Source organism: Acanthopagrus latus, chromosome 5 (genome assembly GCF_904848185.1).
Source record: "Acanthopagrus latus isolate v.2019 chromosome 5, fAcaLat1.1, whole genome shotgun sequence".
NCBI classification, from domain to species: Eukaryota; Metazoa; Chordata; class Actinopteri; order Spariformes; family Sparidae; genus Acanthopagrus; species Acanthopagrus latus.
The window spans coordinates 9616395-9642063 of record NC_051043.1 but is presented as its reverse complement, the minus strand read 5'-3'; the positions used below and the strand labels follow the sequence as shown (position 1 = coordinate 9642063).

At 42.9% G+C, this 25669-nt stretch overlaps 4 protein-coding genes across 9 annotated transcripts; 2 read left to right on the top strand and 2 right to left on the bottom strand.

The window, feature by feature from the left end:
• Positions 1–679: 679 nt before the first annotated feature.
• wdr54 (WD repeat domain 54) lies at positions 680–4557 on the bottom strand. Of its 2 annotated transcripts, XM_037099391.1 has the most exons (11): positions 4303–4557; positions 3769–3831; positions 3481–3547; positions 2768–2852; positions 2538–2617; positions 2402–2458; positions 2176–2303; positions 1935–2035; positions 1495–1657; positions 1250–1324; positions 680–1128 (listed from the first exon to the last, which is right to left on the bottom strand). In XM_037099391.1, the coding sequence occupies exons 1-11, from the start codon at positions 4525–4527 to the stop codon at positions 997–999; spliced, it is 1176 nt and encodes a 391-aa protein (XP_036955286.1). In that variant the 5' UTR covers positions 4528–4557; the 3' UTR covers positions 680–996. The 2 variants fall into 2 exon arrangements, with proteins under 2 accessions (XP_036955286.1, XP_036955287.1); XM_037099392.1 differs by lacking the exons at positions 2538–2617; positions 2768–2852.
• On the top strand, positions 4296–7408 carry LOC119020184 (uncharacterized protein C2orf81 homolog). 5 transcript variants are annotated; one of them, XM_037099389.1, is made up of 4 exons: positions 4296–4432; positions 5682–5934; positions 6074–6280; positions 6389–7408. In XM_037099389.1, the coding sequence occupies exons 2-4, from the start codon at positions 5695–5697 to the stop codon at positions 7223–7225; spliced, it is 1284 nt and encodes a 427-aa protein (XP_036955284.1). In that variant the 5' UTR covers positions 4296–4432; positions 5682–5694; the 3' UTR covers positions 7226–7408. The 5 variants fall into 5 exon arrangements, with proteins under 5 accessions (XP_036955284.1, XP_036955285.1, XP_036955280.1 ...); XM_037099390.1 differs by having other exon boundaries at positions 4429–4563; XM_037099385.1 differs by lacking the exon at positions 4296–4432 and adding an exon at positions 4899–5030.
• Positions 7409–8301: 893 nt separating this feature from the next.
• On the top strand, positions 8302–22646 carry nol6 (nucleolar protein 6 (RNA-associated)). The gene is made up of 26 exons (XM_037098716.1): positions 8302–8581; positions 8856–9068; positions 9167–9283; positions 9374–9553; positions 9657–9825; positions 9951–10085; positions 10242–10405; positions 10527–10647; positions 10786–10844; positions 10964–11065; positions 11173–11288; positions 11563–11740; positions 11904–12026; positions 12745–12893; positions 15843–15918; positions 16407–16547; positions 16723–16840; positions 17100–17254; positions 17438–17601; positions 17804–17956; positions 18088–18185; positions 18336–18460; positions 20472–20561; positions 20658–20858; positions 22052–22153; positions 22305–22646. The coding sequence occupies exons 1-26, from the start codon at positions 8543–8545 to the stop codon at positions 22452–22454; spliced, it is 3438 nt and encodes a 1145-aa protein (XP_036954611.1). The 5' UTR covers positions 8302–8542; the 3' UTR covers positions 22455–22646.
• Positions 12887–15836, bottom strand: LOC119019822 (zinc finger BED domain-containing protein 4-like). Its single transcript, XM_037098717.1, has 2 exons — positions 14112–15836; positions 12887–13983 (listed from the first exon to the last, which is right to left on the bottom strand). Exons 1-2 carry the CDS (start codon positions 15609–15611, stop codon positions 13435–13437), a joined length of 2049 nt encoding a protein of 682 aa, XP_036954612.1. The 5' UTR covers positions 15612–15836; the 3' UTR covers positions 12887–13434.
• Positions 22647–25669: the final 3023 nt, after the last annotated feature.

Below are 25669 nucleotides of genomic sequence, written 5' to 3'. Positions count from 1 at the left end.
TCTTAGAAAACAATATCTATGTTGTACAATTTCATGATTTACTGGTTCTGAAAGACTGTGGGCTACGTAAGTTTTTAAGGAAGGCCGCTGTAGTCCGTCAGAAGGACCTTCAGTCAAAACAATGAAGCACTATATCGAATTTCTGTTCAGTATAAAAAAAATAGTGTATAGTATATTAGTATGAAAAGGACACACTTGTCTCAAACAGGGATTTCTTGTAAAGTAAAAGAAAATTCTATATTTAAAAAAAATACATACAATTTAATTCTAATTAGGCACTGAATTCTGTCATTTTAGACCTGCTGACATGGCTGGAAGAGTAGAAATTATGCACAGCAGGAGAAGAAAGAAATTAGATATACAATGTAAGCGTTGTTTGTGACCTCCCTCTGTAGTGCCCATCTTTACTGGCTGACATGGCTGGACTGTGCTCCACACATTTCCAATCACAATGTTGATTTTTGTCCAATAGTCTTTCCTTTGTCCATAACCTTTTATGTTTAACTCCACCCTGACATCTAGTGACATTTGTTTGTACTACACCATCAGCACCTTAATCAAAAGAAGGTGACCCACAGCCCCATCTGCTGGTACATTTGTGCAGTGCGAACACAGCCGCTTCCGTTGATAAAATGTTTACTAGCACAGCTCATATGACAGACTGAATAACAACAATGAATACATTGAACACAATAATAAAATACTTTATTAATTTATTTGAAGCTACACTCACATACATATAAACATTTGGACTTAAAGTTACTATAGAAACGGTAACACTTTCTTTTACATTATTTTGTTACATAATTATCTCCCTCCAATCTTTGCAGATGTAGAGACAGAAATTAAATATTCCATGACTATGTTTAAGACCCCCTGTACTTGCAGAATCTCAACCTGACCATGACCTGGCTGCTTTGGGCGCTGTTCTCTCTGGGTCATCATATCTTTCCATAAATTCACATTCCCACGCTTAGCGTCAATGAGAGCAGTGCCCTACGACTGTGTGTAGCGGATAATCTCGCTCAGGTCATAGCCTGTCACTGCGAAGGCATAACCATCGCCGTCACAGAACTTAGCGCCACAGATTTGTGTGTCCGTCACACACTCATTGTGCAAATGAGCAACCTTGGAGGAAAAGAGAAAAAAAACAGTGAGGGGAAAATTGATCCGATATAAATTAAACCTGAGGGTAACAGCCATGAATTGTGCTTTGATTCCCTTCGTGCTATGATTTAAATTCAGTTACCTCCACACTGTTGGTCTCCGGGGTAAGTGTTAGGTGCCACACCCTGACAAGAGAGTCCTCAGCAGCAGACAGCAGCTAACACACAAGCAGATGGTTACTTAAACAACATCTAGTGCCAATAAAGATTGGTTGAGATCTAAATCCCTCCCAACTGTTAGCTGCATTTGCCACATCAATTCATAAAATGCCAACAAAAAAACCTATCATGAAATATCTCTCTGAACTATTTGGTTGATACAACTCACCAGCCCAGAAAAAGGCGCAATGTCCAGCGAGTATATCCAGCGTGCATGGGCGTTGACCTCAGCATGCAGAATTCCTGTCACTGCCTCATAGAGACGGATCTGGCCTGTGCCGTAACCTGCCACCACTGTTCCTTTCCACATCTTGACAGATGAGCAGCTCATACTGAGAGCAGTAAAGATGATGGAGGATCATTGCCAGCAGGAAGTAAAGAGAAAACATTATTAGATTAGAGAAGGAGGGGAAATGAAGAAACAAGGGACAGTGCAAAGGAAAAATAAGGAAGCTTAGATTAAGTAGAATGTATGTATGTATGAAGATGGAGAGGAAAGTAACTGAAGGTACACTATATGCACCTGGCTCGCATTGGACCACTTTGTTTTGGCTTGATTTGACATTCTACACCAAAAATCACAAAACTAGAACACAAGGAACTTCTCACTCAAAGCCAGAGATCTTGTTGAGCAGCTGGAATTCCTCCCCGGACTTCCATACACACAGGTTGCCCCCATCATCTGCACTGACCAGATCAGCTATGCACTCCTGAGGGGAGGGAGACAGCGACAGAGTGAAGGGATTATGTAAGTAATACAATGGTTGCAGTTCCTAGAAGTGTTATATAAAGCAGTTAAAACAAAGAAAAAGACAAATGCACACACTGAAGAAGCACACACATGACATACCTGGCTGCCAGAGCACTCTGCGGCCATGTCGGTGATGGACTCATTATGCTCCTCCAGGATTTCAGACAGGGTTATATTACTGCCTTTACTGGGAACATCAAACACGAGGATTGCACCAGCTGAAACACCTGGAGAGGGAGAGAGAGAGAGAGAGAGAGGGGGGGTAGACTGAAGAGTTCTGTCATGTGTTTTGAATATACACGACTATATCTCACGTTGTACTCACCCACACATATAAAATTCTCCCTCACCGCTGATATCCCTCGACCAAACACGGCCTGAGCTGAGACATTCAACACACAAACACAACACATTAGCTCTGTGAGTGATTTTGATTTGGTGTGAAATGTCTCGATTGATACCTTCTCTGTTGTACAATAATTCGTGTCTGAACGGGTGTAGATGTGGGGACATGCAGGACCAGCAGTGTCTACGTGTAAACCTGACAAAGCAGAAAATACAGCCCAGCCGGCAGGATCAAATGTTTGCTGCAACGACAGATACATTTTGATTTCTACTTGTCATAGGCTGCATACCTTATTGACATTACTACAAAGCGTGTCGTATCACGTTTACATTAAAAGTTTATTACCTGACTGTCATGTCGGGGTGTGATGGTGAGAAAGTGACTGCAGTTCGTGTCTCTATTTCAGTGTGAAACCAGTTGACAAATCCCCCTGATGAGGGACCAGAGATTTGTAAATGTTCCAGCCTTGTTTGAGGTGACAAAAGTCAGATACTTTTTGACAGGAAGTCAGTTGATCTATCTGTGGTAAAACAGCCAAAACATGATGTCTTTCTAACCATAATCTAGTTTTCGTGCATAAACCTAACCAGAGCATAAACACAGAGCTGAGACAAGATACCAATTTAAAGCTGAATCTAACATATTGCAACATACAGAAAGGTAAAGCTGTGACTCATCTGTGATTTTGCTGAACTGTACGTTGGCGACATTTATCCTGGCAGCTGGGTTGGAAAAACATTGCTCATGTGAACTATGTCTTCGGGGATTGTGTAGACATGATGATCTGAGTGTTAATGACTTTACTTTAAATTATTCATTACAATATAAATATCAGGTCCTCCAACTGCTGTTTAATTATGTTTGTTTAATGATGATGGATGAACTGCAATGACACATTTCCAAGGACAAGAAAGTAATTTCTGTTGAATCTTATCACACTGTTCCATATGTAGTATCGCATTATTCAATATAGTCAATCATTTCAAGTCTGTATGTGAATAATTGACACATGTCAGTATTTGAGTCACTAAATGTGTAGTGTTTATATGTAAGTTTACCTGTAGGTGTTTCCGGTGTCTCCAGTGCATGCCAGTACACCATGATGGAGCCATCAGACTCATACATCTAAAAAGAATGGATGTAAGAGGAAAAAAAACATGTATATTAATGCTTTTGTCAAGGTTCACATCTAAAAAACATTAAGTGACGCGCTTCAGGTTGGACTCCTGCACTGTCATAATATACAACGGTAGCCACCAGACAACAAGCAGAGGTAGCAGTACCTCCTCTGCTCTGACTGTGGCAACTGCAAATGACTAGAGGCAGACACACACTCAGAAACTCACCTGGATGCCTTTCTGAGAGGTCACCACCAGCAGATCCCGAGAGGGCAGAGCACAAAACGCAGCCTGTTGTAAGAAACACAGGATTTCTTTAGTTTTGTGATAGCAGAAGATGCATATACAAAATGCTTGTCAGAACATAAGACAATTAAGACAATAATAAACATCACAATTGTATTTGCTGGCACCTTTTCACAGATCAAGTTCACATTTTTTTCACCCACTTGCAGCAGGACAGAGTTTACAATCAAGGCAACCAATGTGTCCTTATGGCCAGTCTTCCCTTTGCAGAGCATCACCTGAGATCTCATCTTATCTGGTTTGCCGCCAACACTGATCATATAGCATCAACCGACAATACTGTTTTGAATTAAATGAATTCTTTATACTACAGGGAAAGTAAAATTGAAAATCTAAATTAAGATTGTCCGCTGAAAATGAGGCACTATTAAAAAAAAAAAAAAAGGCAACAATTTCTATACTCCTTATTAATCTGATTAGATTACATAACTCAGACTGCAAAAGTTGTGGCCTGACCTGCATGATGAGCGATGTGCTTGTGGCGACATTAGGCTCTTTGGACTGCAGCTGACGGTGGGAGTAGTTGAGGCCGTCCCAGGACGCGGTGATCATGTTGACCACGTTAGCATGGACCACCGTGAAGTAGGTGAGACGCCGCGGAGCGATGCGCATCACGCTGAGGTTGTTGTACAGCGCCGAGGCGCTGTTTTTGATCTGGATGCTCTTTTCTTTGTGATACATCGAGAAGTCTTCTCCGAACAGCAGTTGGCTGAAAAGGTAGCGGGTGGGGACTGGTGTTCGTGCGAGAGAGGAAAATAACGGCCACCGCAAATACAGTGGCGTTGAGTTTAATTGGCAATATCACAAACAACGAACTCCCATTAGTTTGCAGCAAATGGCAAAGCTAAACACTCAACATTAGCAGCAAGCTAGGAATGTTAGCGAGATACCAAACGGCACAGCGCAGTGTTAAATAAAAGAAAACGCTGATACTTTGCGTGGCAATGCACTTGCTCTTGCGTTATGAATATCAAATGACAAAGTTAACTCTCTGTCGTAATCGTCGATTACATGTAAAGTTAACGACAACGAAGCACTCTTCTAGCTCTTGTTAGCAACAGGATTACATCCGCGTCCTCCGCAGCCATAGAGACAACGGCCTCTACGTGCTACGTCATGATTGCGTGCCTGGTTGCTTAGCAACCATACATTGTATAGAGCAAATTGTGAAAGCCAAGTGTAAGGTAAGGTTTTACAATAATAACTTGAGATGCTAACGGTATGACAGTTATTATTCATAAAATCTTTAAAAGCACGGCGGCTTTGCGGTCGAATGGTGATTTATGACATGTTGTAATCGTGTAATTTCCTGGAATTAAGTGCCACACATATGACTGTCCCATGGTATCAAAACACTGCAGCGAGGTTAGCTTTAGCCTGCTGTAAAGCAAAAACTCCACACTAAATTCGGTTCTTTTCTTACACATAATCTTATAAATACTGGTTTTTAAGTATTTTTCAACTATAATAGTTTAAACCAAACACCAATAATAGTTACTTTTCTCATTTCTCTGTGTGAACATGCAGCTCTCAACTCCAGTGGGCGTTATGCACCAAAGGGTATATTCTGCCTATTGTGCCTATGTGCAGATGAAATTGGAAGATTATTTAATATTGCTGTTTGTACTTGAACATGCGCTTCACAGCAGTAGCTCAGTGTTTTATTTCACATTTATGTCTAGACCTGCTCCCATCACAATGTACTGGAGGCTTCTGGTTGGCAGCTCAAGTGTCATGTTTGATCACCTCCACCAGGGTGCGCTCAATGTTTATCTATGACACCTCAACTTGCCAGTTGAAAGGTTAATATAAGTTAATTTTATGTATGTGTTCAGCCTCTGAGCCAAGATGCCCCGTTCTGCAACCAAGTCCCAAGCTGACAAGCGTAAAGTTAAGACATCTATCCATGAGACCACACCTCCAACACAGGACGTGAAAGAGGAAGATGTCATCCGTGGTCACTTAACACGATCCCAGTGGATAGACACATTGAACCAGGAGGATGCAGATGAGACAGTGGGAGAGATTATGGAGGAACTCATGAGCAAGGTCATGGAAGGCTGTTTAAAGGTGGACATTAAAAGACAGGTACAACTGAAAGGTCATATACACTTTAGAATGCCATTTGTGGAGAGAGATCAAATACAGTACCATCAAAATTATTCATCCACCTCAGCGACTCATAATATTTATAAAATGAATCATGTTGTCTGTCTTTTTCCTCAAGCTAGCACATTACTCTGCATCCTGGGTCTTGAGCAGCCTCACACAGACTCTCGAGCGGCAATTTCTGTTCCTCGCTGAAGGAGAAGGAGCAGAGGAATTACATAAAACAGAAGACTCAGAGCCAGTGCCAGCAGCTCCAGATCCCTGGGCTCGAGGATCCGTGCATGTTGTGGAAGCTCCCCCTTCACTTGAACCTGCCTTGCAACAGGTGCTCTTGATAATTCTCTTCAGCAAATCTTCTGTTCATATTGCAACCAAAAGGTTATGTGCATCAATGTCGACAGTATATCTATGTCTCTATAATTGTTTCTAACAGGAGGTTGACATTGGCCAGATCCCTGTACAAACAGAGCCAACAGTAAACCAGCAGTGTAATGTTGTGGCCCAAACAAACAGCTCTCCAACACAATCAAGAAAGGAAACAAGTCCCAGGAGGCCTGTCAGGGACAGGGACAAGCACTATGAAGTACTTAGTCCTCGCCCCTCACCACAAGTTGATCCAAAGAAAAAACAGCGGATTAATTTACCTCCAAAACCTGTTAGAAACAAATCCTTGCCAACTCTGTCCTGTTCAGCAGAAAGAAAGGAAGTGGAGGAAGAGGGTAAAAATAGGAGACATTCTGTTTTGACTAGATCATCATATCAGCATAAGGACTCCAATGTCATGCCTAAGCTTGATCCCTCCTGCCTGCCCAGACATCACATCATACCCTCATATGAGATTTTGGAAATCAGCTATACGAAGCCCAACTCCAAGAAACCAGTTAGACTGCCCAAACTAGAGCAAAGATATAACAGGCAGCACAGTGAGTTGGCAGCAACCTCACAGAAGCCACTATCCACCCTCAAGGATCAGCCATGTAAGGTTCAAGGGAAAACTGAGGAAGCTGTCTGGTTGAAGAGACCATCTCCTAGAAAAGAAGGAACGGCGCCCTCTGGGCCTCTGAGGCTTGATACAATGCAGTTGGCCAAAGGTGTTTCTCTCGTGGATCCCCAGACAGTTGACATGAACTCTTTCAGATTTAACTCTCCTGCTCTGTCTACCAAGCTAAAGCCGATACGGAGTGATGCAGCTGTGCCACTATTATCATCCACACAGGTTACTGCAGGTCCACCACCTAAGGTCACCCCAGTGGGTCAGACCAAGAACTGAGACAACTGATTGTAAACTTGATAATAAATGTCAGGAGCTGTACTTAGTGGAGAATAAGCCACTCCATATGTTAATAAAATGCATCTCCATGTATTTTTAAGCTTTTCTATATTTGCAATACAGTAGTGAAGCACACTGTACATGTATAAAAAAAATAATACCAAATAAACTGTGAATACAATATGTGCATTGCCATTTCTTTAATTTTAATATATAATTACAAGAAAGACATGTGTTTTATCAATACCTCCTGCATAATATAGCAAACTAGGGGATCTATTAAGGGTCTCTTTACATTTCCATATCCATCCTATAGTTCAGCACTTACTTGAGCGACTGTTTTCATTATTCTTGTTGCCTGAAACAACCAATAAATTAATCAGGCCATACAATATTTGATACAATATTAATAGCTTCATCATTGAGACTAATATATCTGTTTCATTATCCAATCTTGTGTTGTATGACAATTAAATTAATCTTGAATCTTACATTTGTTAAATAAATAGCTTTACTTGACTTTGACTAGTATGTTTACTGTATGGCCTTTTTTACTTTGCTGCCCAAAGGTACCACTTGATTAAATGTAAGGATATTGTGTTAATATATCACCTTGCTAAAAGTGAAAGTCACCCATAAAAAAGCAATTAAGTAAAATCTTTAAAATATCTGATATTAAAGCATCAATAGTCAATTTCTGGCAAGAAAAAAGTACAAGTAAAAATAATTCATACATTCATTTATTAATTTATCTAAGCTTTATACTATGTATTTATGGGGCAACTGAATATAATCAGATCTGATATTCAGCATTTTTCTGATGAGCAGAGTCAGTGTTTTTTCTAATCCAATTGCCAATAAAATAAGGCACAAATACACACAGAGGACTGGAAACTACCCATATTATCCTCCAAAATGTAATGGAGTGGAGCCATACGTAGTAGACAATGTAAATACTCAAGTGAGTTTATGTACCTTAAAACTGTACCTCAAGTAAATATACTTAATTACATTCCAGCCATTTTTTTTTTTTTTACAGTTGAATCATGAAAGTGTCTTGAGGACCTGAACACACCACACGCACCGTGCGACAGACTGCTCGTGCAACCTATCTTGCTGAAGCCGACGTGACGTTCGACGAGCGGTGAGCCAATCACCGTTCAGCACTACTGCCTCGACACCAATCCGGGCAATATTTTGCTCATAGCACGTTCGGCTAACCCGTTGCACATGTGAGAGCGCAATGAAGGGAAGGCGGTGTTGATCAAAACTTTGGAAATATCTGAACTAAAATCACCTTGGAAGAAGATCGAAGGCATGAAGAAGAAGCAGACAGTCGCAGAGGAGCCGGGAGAGGTAAGAATGGCGACATTTATTACAACTGTAGCTGACAAATTGGTCAGTTTTCCTCTATGGTACACCGGTTGTCCTTGCATGCTTTCCCTACGATTTTGCAACTACGGTACATCTACAACATATTCAATAATATATCAGTTTCTTGTTTGCCCGGTTTCTATTCCACATTCTAATTATCCTGATTCTTGCTAGTAATGTTGCAGATTGAAAGTTTCGATCGAACTGGGCTGCTGCTGTTGCTTCTACTACTACATGTGCTGTTGTTGTTGCACAGATGATTCCCTCTGGCTCCTCTAACGAGAAGGAGGAAGATGAGGCTCCCGTTAAAGCCAAAAGGAGCAAAGCTGAGGAAGCAGAAGGGGAGGAGGTGGTCTATCACCCGGTGAAGCTGTCCCGAAGTGATCTGTACAGACCTCCATCAGCCGAGGAGCTGAACCAGCTGAAGGAGGCTGAGAGCCTGTTTCACTGCAGCTTGCTCAAAATGCAGGTGAGACCTCTGACTTTTCTAACATCAGCCCATGTCAACAACAACAACAAGCTTTCACACAGTCCCTACATTTGTTGGTAATGTGTCATCACCAACAGATGGAAGAGCTGCTGAAAGAGGTGGCCCTGAGTGAACGAAGGAAAGGGCAAGTAGATTCCTTCATTCAGACAGTCACCAAGCTGCTGCAGACTGTGCCAGATTCACCAGAGGTTGAGGTGCGTAGTGATTTCCTTTCAGGATCATCTTCACGGTCAGAAAATCTGCGAGCGCATCTTTTTTTCAACTCATTCTCTCTCTGCATTCAGGTAAGTGACCTCTCGTGGCTGTCCAGCGCAGTTAAAGTCCCCTTCCTATTGGTGCCCAAAACTACTAAGGGAAAGTTCCACATGGCACCTCCTGCTTCCATCGATCTGGTGGGCAGCTACCCCCTGGGCACCTGCATTAAACCACGCATCACGGTGGACCTGGCTGTCACAATCCCAGCTGTGAGTCACCCTTAGAGCAAGATGCTGTTGTCAAGTACTGAATGCAAATACAGCAATACAGATGTTGGGTTGCAAGTGACGCTGGTGTCTCATCTGTTATTAGGATGTACTCCACCCAAAGGACGTCTTGAACCAGAGGTACCCGAGGAAAAGGGCTCTCTACCTGGCAGGCCTGGCCCAGCATCTCACGTCCTCCTCTGACATTGGCACCATGCGTTACTCCTGTCTCCATGGGAATCGACTCCGACCTGTTCTGCTGCTGACCCCCCCATGTACTTAACAAAAAAATATTAACAATCTTAAAGAGCACTGCATTCTGATACAAGCATTATCTATTGTTGAAAGGGGTTTTTTTTTAAAATTGTTTTGAGATGTGTAATGGTTTCCTCTCTTCCAGTTAAAGACTCTTCTAGCTTCACGTTACGTGTTCATGCCTGTCCACCTCCTGGATTCTTCAAGCCCAGTCGATTCCACCCTCAGAGGAATAACATCAGGACGGACTGGTACACTGGATCGCAGACCTCCCTGTCTGGTAAGATTGTTTTTTTATACGGCCGGTTCGTCGAAAATGATCTTAGAGAATTATCTTATCACCTTCAATCACTATTTCTCAATGATTATATCTAAATTCCAGACCACAGATACAGTTCAATTCAAAGTCCTTTTTTTTTGTTGTTGTTTGTTACAGAGTGGAGCGAACCTCCCACTCCACATTACAACAGCTCTATCCTGGGGGATTTACTGCCCAGGGCTCACCTCCAGTTTCTTTCTGCTGCCAGCTCCCAGTGCTCAGCGTTTGCCGATGGGGTGGCCTTGCTCAAAGTCTGGCTGCGCCAAAGAGAGCTCGACCAGGTCGGAGGCTTACAAACGGCTCTTCCTTAACTTCCTTCTTTTCACTTAGTTTTTTTTTTATCATTATTGGGACGCAGCTTGTCTCACCTTCCCTCTGTGTTGCCTTCTCAACGTCTTATAGGGCACTGGTGGTTTTAATGGCTTCCTGGCTTCAATGCTGTTGACTTACCTGCTGACCACTCACAGAATAAGCAACACCATGACGGCGTATCAGCTACTTCGAAACAGCTTGAACTTCCTGGGTAAGAAAATGTCAAATCTACCTCCCCAGAGTTTAGTGGATTACATGGGAAACTGTACGTGATATTATGATAACGAAGCTGTGCTTGTTGCTAGTTCGGATAGCTTTCAACTCACCCACCTCCTGTTGTTACCCTCAGCATCTACAGACCTGACGGTGAATGGCATAAGCCTGGCCAGAGATCCTGACTCAACAGCTGTGAGTAATCTAGTTCACATTTAAAACAGTCAACATGTGTGTTTGTAGCTCATTCATGCTTTGTTAACCTCCTAAATTATTAATCACCATTGTCCCCCGTTTTCTTTGTGTCTCTGCAGCCGTCTCTGGCAGACTTTCACAATGCTTTCCAGGTCGTGTTTGTCGACCCTTCAGGACATCTTAACATGTGTGCTGACATGACTGCTTGTACCTACAAACAGGTAGATACTATTTAAAAAAAACATATGTGTGTTCAAGCAAGATGCATTGTTTTACTGATGGGATTATTCAAACAACAGAATTTGACCCTTTTCAACTTGGCTCTCAGCTGCAGGCCGAGGCGTCTGTGTCGATGCAGTTCTGGGACAACCCCACAGTGGACGGGTTCCACAGCCTCCTCATGACCCCCAAACCCATGATAAGGACAAGTGACCACATGTTCCAGTATGACTCCATTTTATCAACTAATGCAACAGAAACTAATAACACCCAGTCTCTCTCTTTATAAGCAGCTTAGTTTTACATTTCTTAAAAGTCTCTATCAAAGACACCTTCTCAGACACAAAGTTAATTGTCAGGGTCTCTTTATGTCTGTTAATAAAGAGGGTACAATGTACTGCTAGCTGCTATCACGTTGAGTTTGTTTTCCCATCAGAGCAGAACTCATTCATCCTCAGCTCCTCTGATTTGTTGCTTTTCATCTCCCGCCCACACACAGGTTATGTGAGCTGGTGAAGCTTCAGTCGAGCTGTAAGAAACTGAATCTCCTCAGCGAGCTCATGGACCACAGTGGAAATTACGTCCACACTGCGCTCCCTTTTATTCTGTCACTGCTTCAGCGAGGACTGGGCGAAAGGATCCACCTCCTCACGCACTCCCTCTCCCCTGAACCCGAGGTGGGAAAGATTTACATTCAAAGGGTTACACTGATACTATAACAGCACTTATTGTTTGACTCAAAATAGTTAAGAGAGTCAAACATAAAACTGTCTTGTAAGTTGTGCATAATCAGTGAATTTGTTGAACTTACTTGATTTTTTTGGGGGGGGTCACGCACAGTGGTCTGTGGAGAGTGATGCCCCAAAACACAAGGCCCAGCCTCCTCTGTCCTTCGGTTTGCTCTTAAATCCAGAGCTGGCAACATCTGTCCTGGAGAGAGGGCCGCCTGCGGACAGCCCAAAGGTAATCTCACCTCTCTTTTCTGTATGTATGTGTAATGTTTTTTTTTTCCTTCCCAATTGGGGTCTGAGTGCAATATGAAGTACTACAAAGAGGAAGCCCATTTGTTTGCATCAGTATCTACCCAGTGCAACAATGTCCCTACTACATAGGCTGAATCTAATTCTTTTTTTCTTCTTAATGAAGATCTGCTTAGTGCTCTTTGACTGTGATTATGGTTGTAAACAATTTATAGAATGTAGTAGCATTGCAGTAATCCAAGCCAATGTATCATTCGTGAACACAATATTGCTAATATTTCCGGTTTAAAAAGCTTGTCTTACCTGTCGAATGAGGGTACAGAACTTCCACATTTTTGAAACAGTTATTTGATTGTTTTGTGGACTTTTCATTTATGTTAACATGCTTGTGCAATTATTCATTAAGAAAAACCAGACATGTAGCTATACCATTTTTTTCTATCCCTATACTAAATCCAATCCCTGAACCAATCTGCTACCACTGCACAGTATTGCATCATATTGTATTGCCTACCTGTGCGATTAAAAATAGTAAAAATGTTGCATATAGGTGAACAGGTCACTACTGGAATGTAAAAAATACATTATGTACCGGATCGGCTCATAAACCTGTTAAAATGTTATAATTTAAGGCAGTATCATGCATTTCCAATACTGATAATTAAATAACCCTATTAATAAACATTATGTTCCTCTCCCAGGCAGCCGAGTTTCGGCAGCTGTGGGGTTCGCGATCTGAGCTGCGGCGTTTCCAGGACAGTGCCATCACTGAGGCTGTGCTGTGGGAGGGGAAGAGCATGTGCCAAAAACAACTGGTCCCCAAACAGATCATCACACACCTGCTCCAGCTGTATGTATTTTATCTTGGCACAGCATACTAGTAGACACAACATACATCACATTAATACTTGCAATAATATAGTGGTTAGTTTGGTCAGTGAGCCTCTACCTGTAACACAAATATTCAGTCTGCCAACAATGTCAGAAAAGAACACAACAGTGGTTTATCTCCTTCATTTTATCCCTAATGATTTTCGTCTTGATGTAGACAAGGGAATGTAAGGCAATGTGTTAAAGTAAATAAAGTAAATGAGGCACATGAAAGACTGCAGCTTGTTACCCTGTTAGTAGCCTCCCTTAGATGTTTAAAGCCAGGGATTTGTAGTCACCACATGTTCACTCAGATGGTGCTGACATAATTTAACCACTATCTTGTCCAGCTTTAAGCCAGGAATGTCAGCCATCAAGTTCAAGTGAGGCAGTGAGACAAATCATTGGGTTTTACTTTAAGGAACTACATATAGGTATAGTTTCGTATGACTGCCGTTCAGCCCACAGCTACTGTTGATGAAAACATTTCTACCTTTCTGTTAACTTTAATGTAATGCACATTATGCATTTCTGTTTACAAAGATCATCATGTCAACATGCTCCGGGCTAAGTCTTGTACGCATCGTGGCAAATGTTTGTCCAGCCTCTGACAGTAAGGATGGCAGTGACACCCCAGGTACGCACAAATAGTGTCTTGCCAGAGTAGCCAGTTTGGGGAATCTTGGTCCATTTACCTTCCACCAGTCAAGAGGGTTTGTATCCAACGAGGGGGCGATGTCTCTCAAGTAGTAATCTACCTGAGCCTCGGAGTCTGTGGCATAGGAGGAGCTGTAGTTGTCTCCGAGGAGCAACATCATGGTGTTTTTGGTGTCACTTCTGATTTGTGAAGGCACAGTCACTTGGCTAATATCAGGTGTGATCAGGGTCTCCTGTTGTTCATCCTTCGGGCCCACAGTAATGTTTATCACATCTAATTTTGAGACCAGCTCATGCAGTTTAACCTTTGCAGCCAGTCTTCCTGTGGGCGTCAGGAAGCTGAGATGTTTGTGGCGAGGGTCCAGCATAGAGGCCATCAGAGCTGGTTTGGAGGCGAGGTCATTAGAGTCAACCTGAGGACAGTAAAATGAAATAACATGTACAGTATATATTATTATCAAAATGAAGCATTTTGTTTGTCATTATGTGTTGTGATATCATTAAAAAATATATTTTGGCAGCTGCATTGGTTTATGCCTACCTCCATGTGATTTTTAAGTGACCTCTGAACTTTGAGCTTGAACTCAGAGACTTGCTCAACATCATTCTCTTTTGGCACAAGGTGGGTCTGAATGAGGCTGAATGTGATTGGGTAGATGTTTGAAATGGACACCTCAGTTTCAGCTGAGATGACTGTTGTTGCCCATTTCAGCGTTGCCAGCACTGGTGTGAAATTCTCAATAATCTGCCAGCAATCATCTTCAATCTCAAGGTTCTGGGCTTCCTGCCTGGTGGTTATCGTGCGATCAGAGAGGACGGCTTTGATCGCCCACCGTTGCTCAAGTAGCCGTTCAAACATATCGCAGATTGTGTCCCATCTGGCTTTGCTCGACTGGATAAGCTTGTGCTGTGGCAGGCACATCTGAACCTGCTTGTGCTCCAAGGCCTCACTTGCCAGCAAGTTGTGATTGAAGTGCTTGACTAGTTTCCCGGCAGCAGCAATGATACGGACGAGATCCTCGCTCAGCCCCTCACAGACTGCGAGCTGCAACGTGCTCGCAAAGCAAGTGGCGTAGTCCCAGGTGACACGGGCGCACCCGTGAGCTGACGGGGCGTCCTGTGTGTTGTTGTGAACGCAAGCGGTCACTTTCCCAGCAATGCCCCAAGTCTGCACAGTGTTAAGGAGCCTCTCTGTGACACTGTCTGTAGTAAGGAGGCTGTCTGAGGGCAGCTTGTGTGTCTGCAGCACAGCTGACCTCCCCAGCCAGTCCTCTGTTATGAACGAACAGAAGACTGTGATGTACCTCTGATAGGGGAGGGCTGTCCAGAAATCAGCTGTGAGGGCCACTTTCTCCACCCTGCTCAGCTGCAGCGCAAGCTCCTCCATCTTCTCGTGGAAATGGCCCTCAATGAGCCGCGTGATGTCCCCAACAGATGGCATTTTATAATTATGCACGGTGTATGCGAGCAGCTCACGAAAGCCCTCCCCGCCGACCATGCTGACTGGAAGCATGTCCTTCTCTATCATTTTGGAGATGAGCTCAGTCACCTCTGCATGTGTTGCCAGCGACACGCCGTCATTGGGCACAGTGTCCGGGTGCTTGTTCTTGATGTGGTACATCATGCTGGTGGTGCTGCTCCTGTACTTGAGCTTCGTGTCGCACAGCGTGCAGTGAACCTCGTCGTCCACTTTGATGAAAATGTCCCAGACAGAGCTGCGCTTCAGGCGCTTCCTCTCCCCATAGTCCCGCTCGGGGGGGTTGCTGTTCATGTTTGTGCTGGGTGACATGATGGCAACCTGCATGATGTCCGAGTTAGCGGCGCTCTCCTCCTCGACGCACTGAACGGAGCAAATCACCGGCTTCTCGTCCTCCTCCAGCAGCGCGGTGGACGGATGGTGCCTGCTCATGTGGCTCATCATGGAGCTGGTGCCTCCGCTGCAGTACTTGAGAGTAACGTCACATTTCGTGCAGCGGACGAAGCTCCCCACTTGCTCAAAGCAGTCCCAGACAGAGCTCCGTCTCCTCCCCGCACGCTTCATGCTTGGTGCGGCTCAGACGAATAATGTGTTTCCACGTTAGCAAGCTAGCTAGCTAACGTTAGCGCCGACTGTCATCGCAAAAATGGGTCTTTGGGGGGGATAAAAGACCGCTTTGTGACCTGTTTGACTTGAGCAAATGTCCCAACAGAGAATTACATTGGGGTGAGTGCAGGCACGAGTTCGTTGAAGCCTCGTTTTTAATAAGAAAATAATATATTTATTATCCACCAGGCATGCAGATATCCCCGAATCCTCTGTGCGATATGTGGGGGCGATGGTGGATGACGTCATCAAAACGGGAAGTGAGGTAAAAGTTAAATTGAAACGATTGAATCATGGTTTATTTGTTTTAGTATACAATTTAAAAACACTGAAATAAAGTAAAAATATTGTAATATTGAAAATCATGACGTAGAAATGCAATAATCAAATAGAGAAATATTTAAATATACAGTTATATCGTCAACAGCATGACACAAATATCATTTGTTAAATGTTCTTGGTGCATGTATAAAATGGAATAAAAATACATAATACCCTGTAAAATTATGGGTAAAAATGTAAAGAAAGAAAATCATATAGGTGACAGCTTGATGATATAAATAGATGCAGTATAGATAAATAAAATGTCCTTGGTGATTCCAGTGTGCCGATGGACTAGACCTTTAAGTAATGGCTTTATCATATTCATTTAAGTGTTTAGTTGCTGTCTGTGTTCCTGTTGCATCACTAAAGTATATTCTCTGTGATGATGTGTGTGTACAGCATGTATTTGACATGTATTATGCTCCTCAGGAGCCTAGTACCGGGGAGGAGGAGAGTCTACTGGTGGTTCAGTCCTATGATGACCTGAGTAGAAAGCTGTGGAGGCTGGAAGATCTGCCTCTCTCCATCACAGCAGTACAAGGAGCTCACCCTGCACTCAGATACACACAGGTAAAGACATCATAGAAGTATTAAAATGTAACTAATGTTGGATCTATGTCCCTCAGTAACACCCATAATGTATCTTAAATTGAAAGAGATATCTTTTAAAAGGCATCAGTGGCTGTAGTTCTTGATTTTGAACTTGGCTTTATGAGTGTACTAACGTTTCAGTTGTACCTTGCAGGTCTTTCCCCCTCGGCCACTGAAGATGGACTATTCATTCTTTGACAGAGAAAAGACTTCCAGATCATTGGTACCAAAGGAAGGCAAACCCTGTCCTGCGTACATCACCCCTATTACAGGTCAGTGTCTCATCCACCAGTGACAAAGTTAAGTTCATAGCTCTTGTCTAGTCTGTTAAAAATAAAATATAGACTGAAGTCATTTCTTCGCTGTCTGCCATAGAAAATGTTTTATGAATCTTCTGCAATAACAACAATGGGTTAAATTGTTAAATAACTGAATACCAGGCTTTCCAAAGCCAGAAAATACCTGCCTCTGTACCACAGACATTTAGTTATACAAACTAATATACCAGTGTATTACCAACTGCTCTTGCAGTGATCTGTCACATGGAGGGAAGTGGAAAGTGGCCTCATGACCGCATCGCCATCCGCCACATCCGGGCTGCCTTCCACATCCGCTTGGGAGAGTTACTGAAGAAGCACCATAATTACACGTGCAGGCCCTGCCCAACACACCTGGATGTCTGGAAGGTACATTTTTAACATGTTGCACACTTGCCTGTGAGAAAAGCAGTAAGGTAGTGAAATATGGTTTTGTTTTTTAATTGATGTTTCTGGTATGTCCAGGCAAGTGGTTGAGACATTTTTTAATCAAATATTATTAGTATTGTGTTTTATTTAAGTTGTCTCATTTCCCACTCTTTATGTATACAGGATGGTTTGGTGTTTCGCATCCAGGTGGCATACCATCGTGAGCCTCAGGTGCTGAGAGAGAGTGTGACTGCAGAGGGGCTGCAGGTTGTCAGGGACAATGAGGAGGCTCAGGCTCTGGAGATGGCCACCATTCACAAGCCCCTACTTACCAGCACATTGCATGGGTAAAATTACAACTGGAACACAATGTAATGTCTGTTTGTGTAAGAAATCAGGATTGTATGGTTCCTACTGGTCCCCTTAGTCTTCTCTATCTCTGTACTCTTACTTTCTTCAGCTTTCGTCCTACTTTTCTTAACTTCTTTTGCGTCAATTTATTTTTTGTCTGTTTTTCATTATTTTGTTTTTACCCCATGTTGTTGGTAGGCTCCAGCAGCAACATCCATGTTTCGGGGCAGCGTGTCGCCTGGCCAAACGCTGGCTAGGAGCTCAGCTCTTCAGTGACGACATGACAGAGGACACAGCAGACCTGCTGGTGGCGTCTGTTTTCCTGCAGCCTGCGCCCTTTACTCCTCCTGGGTAACTACCGGCCCTACTTTTCAATAATCTCTCCGCCTCCCATGTCACATTTTTGGGTGTGCATTTTTTTTTTTTCACTTCTCTTTGTTCGTTCAGTAGGTCATGTGAATGAATTTCTCGGTGTTCCTCAGTTCTCCACAGGTCGGCTTCCTTCGCTTCCTTCATCTGCTGTCTTCCTTTGACTGGAGGAACAACCCGCTGGTAGTCAACCTCAACAACCAGCTCACAGGCAAGTTGCATACACCCCTTTTCCCACTGTGTCACAAAAACAAGCTGACCTTTTTCTATATACAAACCCGACACACTTTAACATCCTGCTCATGTGCATTGCTGTTTCAACGCCAAGTTGAATTGTTGTTCCCCTGTTTGTCACGTGTAGCTGCCGACTACACGGAGATCAAGAATGCCTTCATGGCCTCCAGGGAGTCTCTGCCCGTCATGTTTATAGCTACGCCTAAAGACAAAAAACTGTCTATGTGGACCAAGAGGGCACCTAGTGTACAGGTCAGTAGACAAACAACAAGTACACAACACACAAAACAACACATTTAATACATACGCAGTCAATACTGAATTTGAAAAAAAAAAAGATTAAATATTACAGTTTGTCAGTAAGCAGGAAAAAATGGAATACCTGAGGTCAATGTAGTTAAATAGGTGGATGTAAATACAGTAATTAAATCTGTACAGACAGAGAGAATCACAAACACCGATGTAGAAAAGAGTTGCAGGTTCTCGGAGGAGAGCAGTCACATAGTTTCCCAATCCTGGAGCCCCTCCTTAGTGCACACTGGTCTCCTGGATCACACTGAGAATACATGAAACTAAGTTAACGCAAGATATTGATTAATGACTCGCTGTTCAGAAACAGTGGAAACATAATAAATATATTTCTCCAAACAGATTGGCTTTTAGAAACCAAGAACCCCAGATGGATTGAGTTGTTGCGTTACATACCACAGGCAGATAGCCATGCTTTTTTCTTAGAGCTGGAAATTGATTGTTCTGAAGTCTTTCCAAAACTTCATGTAAATCATTGATCTGGAAAATGCAGAATTGATATGTATTTCTTATTAAAATGCCACTGTAATATTCAATAATAAACTAAACAGCCATGACTATAAACATCCATGATAATATCATCAACCCTAGATACTCTCTGAAAGCTCTGCTACTGATTTTGGGAGTCCGTCAGGTGTAGCTCACCAGTTGCTTTTCGTTGTTGTCCTCTGTCATAGTGAAAAAAGGTAAATGTTTAGCTTGATATTCCTCTGTTTGGATGTGAGCGTAGCTGTAAAAGAGTCGAGTGGCACACAGTAGTGTCCAAAAAATATACACACGCCAGCTTCCCATGGTGCGGAGCTGACCCAGATAAGTTTCCTGTGCTCTGAAACTCCAGCATTTACACTGAGCCTCCCCCAGCATCCTGCTTTTATACAGTGACGGAGAGCAGGAACTTTGTGACGTCCTGACAGAGACGTCATTGTGGGCTTAATTCACCATGTTCAGAATGATTTCCATTATACTTTATCCGTGTGCTCGGGGTTGCTTGAATCAGCGTCTTGTTGACTTCACATTCCCAACTTTATGGACTTCCAGAGCCGAAAAAAGGTGTTTCAAAACATACGGCTGAGTTGAGTGAATGATCTTGGTTCAGCGTTTGTAGTTGCCTGGATGCCTTTGAACGGCCACTAGGGGGCAGATTTTGATGGACTCAGTCAATTAACAGAAGGAATACTTGAGTTGCTCTCTGAATACACAAGATGCTTTTTGACACCAAATTATCTACCCAGCCAAATCCTCAGAAATGTTAATTAGCTTCACCCATAGAATTTATAACTTAACCCGAAAGAGATTTAAAATGAGTTTGATTTACTTGCTATAATTTCTTGGTCAATAATCATGGGTTATCATCTGGTTCATCTGGATCGTCATGTTCCCAAACTATTTTACATGTTAGAGAAAGCATTTTGGGTCAAAATGCTGAAATGAATGGGTTTGAAGAGAATTCTTCAGTCTGAAGAAAGACATTTGAACTATATAAGTACCTTTTTTAAACAAAAGCCTAAAAGCCTGTGAAACTTCACTTGCCTCCTGATTCAATATTGATTTAGTTGCCACTGATTCAAATGCAAAACGATTCTCGATGCGTCTCAGTGTACAGCATCCTTAGTGATCTACATCACTGCACATGGCTACTTTTTCATCATTTAGATTCCCCTTTCATTCGGAAAGTCTGTCTAATAATGGGACTACAGCAGTCTACAAAATAAAAGATGCATCTCTTCAATACATAAACATTAAATAAACAAAACATTTATCCATGAATAGTGTCTTACATGTTTGTTGTAATCTACCATAATATTGTATTCACATGGCAGCTCTAAGATATGGCATCTTTTGACTCTGCTGCACAAAGTTGACAGCACCTTCTCAGATCTCAGCTGATTAGCTGTGCTAATACAGCCACCATGTTTAACCATTAAAGGTCACATTTGTTTCGCGTGTCTTTTAGATATTGCAGCGTGTGGTGATGCTGGCTGCAGAGAGTCTGAAGGTACTTGAACAGCAGCTGATGGACGGTGGCCAGATACAAGATGTCAGGGTGGGTCAACAGCACTTGAAAGTCTGCTTCATAATGGTCCTTTTTTTATGATTTAATATTCAAACCATGTGATTCCCTCATCTGTGTTTTATGCAGGTGGTCATGCGCCCTCCTCTGGATGCCTACGATGTGTTGATTCACCTGAACCCCAAGCAGGTTCCCCTGCTCAGCCAGGCAGTAGACCCTCCCACCGTCACCTTCAGCAGGGGCGTAATGGCTGGCAGTGTCACGCAGACTGGAGGGGCCCTGCCTGTCATCGACTACAACCCTGTGGCCCTCTACCTGGCAGAGCTCAGAGTGAGTGTTCTCTGATGGGGATGTTAAAAGCAAGGCATGGTGTTAATGAAGCCATGTTGACACAGGAGGGTTGTGTAGAATGATTTATGCATGTTGCAGCTCGGTCGTTCAGGCCAGAGGTATAATTTCTATTTGTTGAGATGAATTATAGCAATGTGTAATCAAGGCAAAGGTGCGTTTTAATTCGGTCACCTATTGCTGAAACTTTGAGGGGGAAATCAGATAAAACACCAGAGAATGAGGAAGGAAGCTGGCAAACATTTTTAATGTGTTTATTTTCTTAGTGCTGGCTGTATCATAGGTGGGTTTCAGAGTTGTTTACCCAAGCGGCGTGTGGGTTGGTTGAACGAGGTGATCCCAGGTGTGAATGATAGTTAAGCTGTCTGGGGAGAGAACTCAGTGCTGCATTGTAGGTGGGTCGGGTGATAAGTAATGTCGTAGGCCACCTCCTCTGTTCAAAGTCGGCTGTTCCAGCTTGATGTAGATGGATTCTTTTTATGCAGCTCTCACACCATCTGTCTTCTCTGGCCAAGATGATTACATTGTTCTCCTCAAAGGAATGATTTTTCTCCTTCAGATGTAAGTGGACCTGAGGAGATGGCCCTCATGTGGTGTGCAATTGGTTTATAGACATCATTTCCCCAATGTACAAATCTGTGTATACCTGGGTGTTTTGTTTGTCCTTAGCATGGACAAGTTTCTGTGTCAGTGCAGGGTTCTCCCCAGACTGTGGAATAACGGTGCTGCGCCGCTGTACTCATCGGATGTTTGTGGGCTACTGCGGTCTTCTCGTAGTGAACAACAAGTGTCCGACGAGGTCCGACTGACAATGTTGCTAAGTTTTTCCATCTCTTTGTCTGTCAAACCCTCTAAAAGATCCAGAGCAAAGATCCAGTTGGGGCACCCACAGGTTTTAAGTGCTCCCCTGATGTGCTTCTGTTCCTTCTCCTTCCTTTCCGTCTTTGTGGGCACGGTCTCAGCCGGATGGTTTAGTTCCGGCCCTGATAAGCACATCAGGGGAGCACTTAAAACTTACAATTACCATGACCCGGATGACTGAGACCCTTCTTCAACCTGACTTAACATAACATAATTATAACTTCAACATCACCTCATACATGAACATTTCTGTGCAAGTCAACATCAGATCCTCATTGGCTTGAGTCCTGAATTTCTACCTTATTTATTTTCAGGAGTCTTTCGGAGACCTCGCCCTCTTCTTCTGTGATCCCTATGGTGGAACAGTGATTGCAGTTTTATGGAAGCCAAAGGCCTTCATCCCAACGCCTTTTAAGGTATGTCCAAAGTCACTTGACATTTCCTCTGTCTAAAAGTATTAAGGCACGGTTGCCTTTGTTGTATCGTGTGTCCTGTTCTCTTCGAACCTCCTCATTTTACTCTCATGTCAACATCCCCCACTCTGACCCGATGTTTCCTCTTTATCAGACGTCTCAGATGACTGCTCGGAGCGTTGAGGTGACTGGGGAGCAGGTGAATGCTATTCCCAATGTCGAAGCAATACTGGAGGACTTCCGGATCATGGGACAGGGCTTGGTTAAATCAGTGGAAGCCAGGACTGAAAAATGGTCATTCTAGACAATACACATGTAGGCCATATTCAGCAGGTGTAATCCAGTTCTGACGTTTAACCAGAGAAGTTGCATTGATATCTTTGGCTTTTCTTTGGGCCCAACTTAACATAACAGTACAGTAGAAAATGAGACCAATGATGTGTTTGTTTTTGGCAAAACTGTATCATGTCTAATAAATGCATATCTACTCTTTTGATCTATGTTTCATTCTTTTGTCTGACTTCTTATCAATCCATAAGGTAAGATGAGCCTTTTATATGGATGGCCAGAGGGGAAATTCTGTTGTTGCAGCAGCAGGGCACAAATGTAAGAGTTATGTGAAACAAAAAAAAAAAAGTCAAATAAAGGCTGCACAAAGGAAAGCAGCAGAGTCAAGTAGTATGTCTTGCATCTCGTTGTGACACTATTGTGTTGACAAAATGTTTCCACAAACAGACACAAACACCTGGCAAAGTACTTGAAACCACTTCTGTGGTAGTCCCTGCAACAATGGGTGTCTTCAGGAGCACAGGTGTGGACCACACCCATCTTCAACTTCCATATAGGTTTTAAGTCCAGTTTTATGACTGCATCTTGCACGGCTGTTACATCCAAATATGTTCACAGACAATGTGAAAACAGTACCAGCAACGATGGAGTGAACACAGCTTGATCGTATGATCAGCGACCCCTTTCTTACTTCCATCCCTACTTCTGGCCCTTTGATCTAACCACACCCATCTTTGAACTTGGCCTTCATTTTGATGTAAACTACACACCTGTAAAGGTTTGTGACTGCGTCTTGAATGGTTGCTATCATGTTGACAAAATCTGTCCACAGACAGACTGACTCATAAACACCTGGCAAAGTTCTCCAAACCACTCCGGACTGGGATGGTGTGAGTGTCTGGAGCATGTCAGACACTGTGGAAAGTGTGTGTTGTGATGGGGTCCAGTTCCAGGACTGACCACGAAGCTGGCCTTCCTTACCAGCTTGTTAAGTCTGCTGGCCTCCTCAGCCTTGATGCCACTACGCAACCATACCACAGCAAAGAGCAGAGCACAGTGGCTGCTACGGACTGGTAAAGATCTGCAGAGGCATGTTGCTCTCTCCCTTCCTGAACAGGGTGTCAGCGTTTTTTAACCTTATAACTGGGAAACGGGGCCTCCTGTTCCTCTGGTAGTCCACCACCTCTTTGGTCTTACTCATACTGAGGTTCAAGTAATTGCTGTTGCGGGATGTGCCGATACTGTTAAAGTAATAGATACTGTCCCTGATAATTAAAGGAAGAATCTGAGATTGGGTGAAAAAAAAAGACATTCCTACATTCAACTCTGCGAATTACCAGGAACTAATGCTCTTTAGAATTTAAGCTCAGTGAACTCATGTCTGTGCGAATCATTTCTGTTCAATGAGACGGATGAGCATTTCCATGCAAGTGAGAATCAATGCGCAGGTGACGCAACAATGCTTGCGTAAGTAGAGTTGTACTGGCAGAAAATATGCACTCGTGCATTTGCTGCTCTTATTCACAGGTCCTTTTAATAGTAAGTGATATTAAAAAAAAATGAGAAAAAGAAAAAGAGAATCTTTCATTTTCTCCTGGGAAGCTGGTGTACAGTGTTTGAGGCTGCGTGTTGCGTGACAATCTCTTTTTCGCTCTGTGTAAGGCTCGTCTAATATTTCAGCTGAGCAGCTTCTATCCTTTACTGAAAGGACAATAAAATCTGAGATCCGGGTGAGGGTTGTGATTAGGGAGGGCATGAAATGTAGTTGATGAGTGATGGTAAATTTGTCACTGTCACATAATGTTCCGTACCACAACACAATAGTCCATACAAGCAAGCAGTTGGAAAATGTGTTCATGCTGTCTCTGGGATATGTTTCAATGCATAATTTGTTTATATACAATTTTAATGTGATAAATATTTTTTTCCAGAAAGCAACTTTGTTATTGAAAATATCTTTATTTATTTTATTTAGGCAATTTGTGAAAGGCTATATTGAGTCTGAGGCATCAAATAAATACATGTATAAACGAAAAAAGGTGTATTCATCAGCTTGATGTTGCAGAGTATAGCGCAGGTCCGCAGCATGTTTGCCACACCATCACGGTGCAGGTGGATGATAAATTGCTCAACACGGCTGAACGATACATCATATAAAAATTCTTAATTGACAGCCATGTCATAGGATGTGTACGTGTTTGTGTGCCTGCAGCTGTTGACGGAGGACGCATTTTTCTTTTAATCACAGCCAACCTTAATTAGAGGGAAAGTGGAGAAAGTGGAAATGTACCAGATGAGACGGGCCTCGTGCACCTATAGCACGCATAGTGTTATATATCATACTATCCAAACTCGCCTGGTGGAATGCTTGTGTGGCATATTACACAATCATCTGTTACAAGTTACTGTCTGGGTGAAAACAATGCTTTGTCTTTATCAAAATACCGGGGTGATTCACTGAACACTTTGCCAGGAACTTGATTTGACACGAGGCCAACATGAACAACCACATGTGTACATGGCATTCACTTTAATCTGATAACAGTACCCCCTGCATTAGTCAGTGCTGTCAAGACATGACACGGCTGCAGATTGACTTTTTACACAGTTTCGACTGATGTTTTTGTCTTTTGTACTCTGTCTTTTTGCCATGCCACACATGCGGTTGTCATATGTGACTCAATGTGATATTGCAAACTATGAAACACGCACTGAAACCGTCCTAAAGTCAACTGATGGGTTTTAGAAGGTTGGAAGTGGCTGAAAACTCAAGATGAAAATGTGTACTAACGCTTTAATTTCATTGTGTGTGGCTGTTGTGAATATAACCACAGTCTAGCAGTAGGAGGGTGTGAGCCAGTTCCGTCTGTATGATGGATATCACTCTTTCATTACCTGTCGGTGCCTGTCCTGTCCTCCAGCATCTGATGGAAAACAACTGGCACACTGGCACCCGCTCATGCTGGAGGCACATCTGGTAGACACATGGTACATGTGGCCATCAATCACAAACATAAAAAAAAAAAAACAGTGATCAGTGCCATATCCTGAGGACCCCAGGCGTGTGAAACAAACAGTATGCATCAAACAGCAAAACTGAACATTTATGACTTGTCAACATGAATTGCTAAAATTCATGTTGGTTTCACAGCAAGCACTTACCACCATCCTTTCCCCTCATCCCATGTTACTGTCCTGCTTCTAAGACAAATTATTCCAGGAAAATCTGTT